The sequence below is a fragment of the Belonocnema kinseyi genome, chromosome 3, assembly GCF_010883055.1.
Source record: "Belonocnema kinseyi isolate 2016_QV_RU_SX_M_011 chromosome 3, B_treatae_v1, whole genome shotgun sequence".
Taxonomy (NCBI): Eukaryota; Metazoa; Arthropoda; class Insecta; order Hymenoptera; family Cynipidae; genus Belonocnema; species Belonocnema kinseyi.
In genome coordinates this window covers 37,300,979-37,307,137 of record NC_046659.1, presented here as the reverse complement: position 1 = coordinate 37,307,137, position 6,159 = coordinate 37,300,979, and the positions used below count along the sequence as shown (strand labels likewise).

General features: G+C 34.0%; 1 protein-coding gene across 6 annotated transcripts in view; it reads right to left on the bottom strand.

Moving 5' to 3' along the window:
* Positions 1–1,748, bottom strand: part of LOC117169001 (valine--tRNA ligase, mitochondrial-like) — a 76,313-nt gene extending 74,565 nt beyond the window's left edge. For 5 of the 6 annotated variants that reach the window (XR_004466599.1, XM_033355035.1, XM_033355038.1 and 2 more), the window contains exon 1: positions 1,587–1,748. Coding sequence is in view for 4 of the 6 variants with exons in the window: in XM_033355035.1 (XP_033210926.1) it covers positions 1,587–1,671 (85 nt within the window). In the remaining 2 variants the exon portion in view is untranslated. The remainder of the gene's footprint in view (positions 1–1,586) is intronic. The other variant, XM_033355036.1, reaches the window with a different exon arrangement.
* Positions 1,749–6,159: the final 4,411 nt, after the last annotated feature.

Sequence of the window (6,159 nt, the reverse complement as noted above, 5' to 3'; positions counted from 1 at the left end):
TTGCCATACAAGGTACCAAGAAAGATTTTCTCAATTCGGGACATTCCCACCACCTTCATCCACTATCCAGTTGGACTCCTAGACAAGGCGAAAACGTCGCATTCGTTTGAAAACAATTTCCGATAGGATTTTTTGTCATATTCTCCTTCGAAATATACCCCTGAATGAGGATCAAGATCTTGCCGGCCGCAAAAAGTGGTCAAATTTGTTTAAACAAACTTGGTTTGTTCAAAATGTAAAAAATGCTTTTTTCGACCCAAGAGCATTTTTCTAGGGGTTTTTGGGCCATTCTAAATATTTTTTGTCCCTTGTAACTTTTTTTGTAAAATTGACCGTTTCCGAGTTAAAATAATTTAATGTTTGAAAAATCGCAAAAATGGCCATTTTCGAGCATGAAAAAAAGTATTAAAAAATCAAATTTTCGAGTTTGCCAAAGTTCCTAAATAATCTTTGAACATCCCTTAACAAAATCCCGAAGAGTATGTACAGATTATTTCATTCTATATCTTCGTTTTTTTAATAGTTAAATAGGCGCTCTCCGACCAGCAGCTCTCAGGCTCTCTACTGTTGACCGGACTATATAGTGTCTTATGTGTTCTTGAAGCTTTGCTTACTTACTATTGGTATTTATTTCATAACTAAATATAATTTATCATAAATTGTTATAAATATAAATGGCAAACGTAACAAAAAAGTAACAAAAAAATTCTTAAATTAGTAAAAAATTTAAGCATATTTTCACATCCATCTGTACTACAACCACATAAGGGTACACAGGTAATATTGTTTTTTTTTTACAATGGCATGCTTTGGTTTTGCAATTTTTTAAACATTTTCAGTGAGAAATAAGATTATCAGGTACGGCATTTTTTAACTTAAATATTGGTAACAATACATTTTTTTCATGCATCATATATCCAAAATTTTCAAAATTCAAACTTTTATATCTAGCGTTTAAGGAATTTTTCCAGATATAAGTTTGCAATGACATATTTAATCCGTCCGCGTTAGAAGAAGGCACAAAACTGGATAAACAGTCAAGTTAAGGGGTGTTCAAAGATTATTTAGGAAGTTTGGCAAACTCGAAAATTTGATTTTTTAATACTGTTTTTAAGGCTCGAAAATGGCCATTTTTGCGATTTTTTAAACATTAAATTATTTTAACTCGGAAACGGTCAATTTTACAAAAAAAATTACGAGACAAAAAATATTTAGAATGGCCCAAAAACCCCTAGAAAAATGCTTTTGGGTCGAAAAAAGCATTTTTTACATTTTAAACAAACCAAGTTTGTTTAAACAAATTTGACCAGTTTTTGCTGCCGGCAAGATCTTGATCCTTACTCAGGGGTATATTTCGAAGGAGAATATGAACAAATATCCTATCGGACATTTTTTTCAGGCGAATGCGACGTTTTCGCCTTGTCTACTATCATGCACGTACGTCTGCTTAAACCGCGCTCCTGATTGATCCAGCATAAATACTTTAGAACTCAAAAACTAAAACTTCAACTGACTTTTAGAAAAGAAATAATTAATTTTTTGATACAGATATAAGTTCTGTGTAATATAAAAAAGAGTCTACTTACCGACTAAACGAATATCTGACAATTTGCGACGTGTTTTGTATAAACAATTAATGCTGAAAAAATCGCTCACACGTGTTATATTCATTATTAGTTCAAAAATCGCAATTAAATCCAATTAATTTTAATATATTTAATTTCCGGAGCATAAGAGGGAACTCCGATTACAATTTTTGACCATAATCTAAGAATACGTGGTCTAGCCCATGATCCAATAAATATATGGTGTAGTCACTTGAGGTCCCCGTTTTGACCAAGTCACGCAACCGGTTAGTTCCACCATTTTGTTAATATAAACGCGCAGATTGAATTTGACGCGTACTCTCTGCACGAGAAACTATTGTAGAAATATCAATATGTAGTAAGAAATATTCAAAGAATGAATTCTAAAAGTACTTGGAATAAGTATTGAATTACACATATATTAGAACACTCCTACCAAAAGAAATCTCTGAGTATTCTAAAGATTCTGTAGGATCAGAGAAGCTCAGAGAAATTATCCGCAGGCACTCAGGTAGATATATTTAAAGGTCCATGTAGTTCTTTTAAATGATTTAAGAGCTTTAAAATGTCCTTTCCGAAATCATAAATAACAAGCAGAGGGGTTATATCAATAGAGTAGCCGACACTCAGAGTCCTTTGTTAAGCTTTCGAATTAAAATTTAGAAGTAGATTTTTTTAATTTCATAGTTAACAGCCTAAAACATAGTAATTCGAAATCTACGGGTTTCGATGATTTCAGATATCTAACTTTTTAAAAAAAAAATTTTTAATTGGAAATAATACAACGTTTCTCGTAAATGGAATGAGATACGCCCCAAAAGACAACATTTTTTAATTCAACTAGAAAATGGTATATTAGCATATAAGTTATAATTATAAAAAATTATAATGAGAAAATTTATCAATTAAAAAAAAAGTCTTAATAATTTGAAGAGAAATTTAAAAAGGGAGAGTCGGATTAGCGACGACCAACTACTGTAAATAACTCTGCCCGCCCGGTACGTGACGAATACAGAAGGAAAATTATATTACCGTCGCACCACTCTTAAAAGGACCACTAAAAGTACCTTGAAAAGGACCCAAATCTCTGAGACTATCTCAGAGACTAAATTGTTTCAAATCGACTCTGCTTATAGTCTCAAGTGGGCCAGGCTTCGCCAGAGAATACTCAAAGGTTTCTATCGGTAGGGACTGCACGGAAAAAAGCTGGAAATTTGTCTAGACCGAGTCTGTAAGTTTACGATAGGTAAAAAATATTTGAAAATTTCCCTATGTATCCCTTCTGGCCCCTGGCAGACCAAAGGAACCGAAAGGAGCATCTGCAAAGTACCCGTAAAGACCACATTTGGTTCCTGTTTAAAAAACTCAAAAAAAAAAGAGCGAAATAAACTTTCAAACTGTTGAGATTCGGATTCTACGTGAAATTTGCTATTAGAAACTCATGGAGTAAACGCAATACTTTTTTTTGCAGCGTTAAAAACTTTAAAAAATGTCATTAACTTCTGCTGTAGGTGACTTCAAGCACATCCATGACAGCTTAAGTAGTATGTTGCACGCGAGCGGGTTGAATCCACGGGAGGGGGGAGGAGAATTCCATGAGTAGGGAGAGCCGCCATCTTACGATGTGCCATTTGATTATGCGCACGAGCATTTTTGCCGACAAAGTGTGCATAAAAATATAAACATGTGGACGCTGCCATGTTTGTCGCGGAACATCAAAAGGTGGCGGACCTCCCCCTCATTGCATCACCCCCGCAATGGCATGTCTAGTCCCTTGTTTCCTATGTCCATGAAGGAGACCAATCTGTAATGCATGGACTTCACCAAAAACGGTCATTTTTCTGTTGTCAGAAGTACGCACACATGCATGTGTAAAATCGCACTTACGTATAATTCATAAATTTCCTAGCGTGGCGTGCCAACCGCACTTAACAAAAATATGGCCGCCTCCATTGTTTTGTTTTGACAGATCGCTTGAACAAATAAATAATTAATAATCCGACAGAATTTTGTGAAATGCTTGTGGAATAAAAAATTATTTGTCATGGAAGAGGTAGGTAGTATGTTCATGAAAATATCAAATTACTTTTACCAACACTATGCGCGCGACAGGTATTCGACGGGTTCGTAACAAAAACAATAAACATACAACTTACACCACTCCGAAAGCAGAGATGCGGTGGGAGATAGGCGATCCAATGTATTTAATTTCGAACGTTTTTCGCCAGCGCCACCTATTACATGAGGCTATTTGTGATATGTGACAGAATGCAAAAGTTGGGAACTAAATTCTATCGCGCATAACCAAGATGACGGATTAGCGGGAGAATCCAAATTAGTTCACAAATATACGTGATGTTACTAGGGTGGAATGAAGTTATATAAATGTTAAAGCCTTAGGGTTAAAATAATAATTATACTTAGAATAAACGCAGCGTTAGGTCATCGCTATTTTAGTACCAAATATGAGTCATAGTTAAGTATCTTTATGATATTAAGGCACAATAAGACAAATGTAAAACGCAATAGCTAAGGACTTTGGACTTACGAATGTTTATATTTCAACCTTATAATGAGTCACATTATGACTTATTTCCTGTAGGCGGAGTAAAATGACCTGCTTTACTATTGGATAAACGATCGGAAAATTCCATGACGTCAGCATTTCCATTGGTTTTAACCAAAAAGAGAGGGAATCCTCACCCAAAACGAAGGTAATAAGTTCGCTTGCACAGCGGGAAAACGGCAGATTTTTTTGTATCTCGGATCCGCAATTTTTACCTTAAACCTGCAACAATTAACTTAACAAATTTAAATTAAATCTATTCTGAGACTACGTAATAAAAATCAAATCTCAAATAGAAAGCTCAAATTACTTAAACGCGAAGCGCGTCGACGCGATCGGCTCTCGCCGAATATTATAAACAAATTATCAATATGTAAATCAGAAATTGTCTATCAACCAACTCAATTGTTTGTTAGTTTAATATGTATATGTGCACATATTGTATAACAATGGAACATTAATAAGTTCAATATGCTAACCATATAATTTGAAGTGATAAATTAAATTAAGTTTGATTTCAAAACCTTAGTGTTCTCCCGGTTATGATTTTAATCATACAACGGCAACAATGAATCAGCGTCCGACTACAGTAGAATTAAAATTCTACTACAGTGCCAGTGACGTAACACTATTGCGAACTAAAATAAAACGCCACCAATTACTCATGCAAGTTTACGAACTGAAATTGATGAAAGACGGTTCTACTTGAGCGGTCAAAAAGGGCTGCATTTTTCCAGTTTGACAATGTCGGTAGAGACAATCAGAGTGGGTAATTTCGCGTATATGGTCTATATTCTAGTTCGCAAACTGGCTAGGTGAATTTGGGATGCTTTGATTAAAAAGTTTACATAAAAGAATCTGAATGATCTTAAGCGAATTTTTTAAATTATGCACAATTAAACATTTTGAAAAAAATTACTGTTTTTTTGGTATTCAAAGATTAATTTAAGAGCCTATTAATCTAAATTTCAATCATTCTTTTAGTACATAACGATAAAAAAATTAAATATTGTGAAAAATAACAAACATTTTGATTTAAAATGAATACTTTTTTGGTGTTTAAAGATTACTATATATTTTTTGAATTCACTGTTTGTGTTGGTAGCAAATTTATCTTCTCGATTGAGCTATTTAATTTGACTTTTTAAGGCCATGTGACGAGAGGGTCGCATGTTCATACCTGGTCTTCAATTCTTCTTTCCCAACTTACGTCTAAACGAAATGAGGTATCGCTCTAAAGGTTTGGGAAATGAAATAGGAGGTAATAAAGTCCATGCCTCTGCTTTGTTCCGGGGGAAATTTTGAGAAAAAATTTTTTTTGAAGGAAATACCAGTGGAAGTTTTCTTTCCCAACTTATGTCCACATGGAATGAGATATCGTGTTAAAAATTTGGCATGATAAATAGAAGGTGTGACGTCCAACTCGGATGTCGACAATTTATAATTTAGTTTTGATAGTCGATAAGGAAGAATTTAACGTTATCTATGTCGCGGTAAATTTAAAATGTTGTTAATTCCTTTTCTATATTGTTCACTATTCGAGTTCGTTGCTGTCTTAGAACATAAGTTGTTCCCCTGGAAATAAATACAAAGGAAAAACAAAGGGTTCACACGAATAAAACGCTTGTTAATTTCACTTTTGGGAACACTGGTTGTATTTCGCTTGCACACGTTAGGTTGTAATGAAATAAATTTCGACGAATCACAATTTCACATGTTATCTATATTTTGAGTCACACACTCACAATGTTTAAACGACGAACTGAAATTAGTTTTATTATTTTATTATTTGTCTCTTTTTATATTCTCGATATCTAGTTTTTAAAGATCACATTAATAATGGTAAAAATATGGAAATGCGAGTTTAAACTCACAAAAATGATTTATGCGGAGGTCCGAAATCGATTTTTGTTCGAGAAAAAAATCTAGATCTGTCTAAAAAACGGCGCGGAGCTGGTTTTATATGGCTAGGCCACGCCTAGGAAAAATTGGGTTAGCCTATCATGG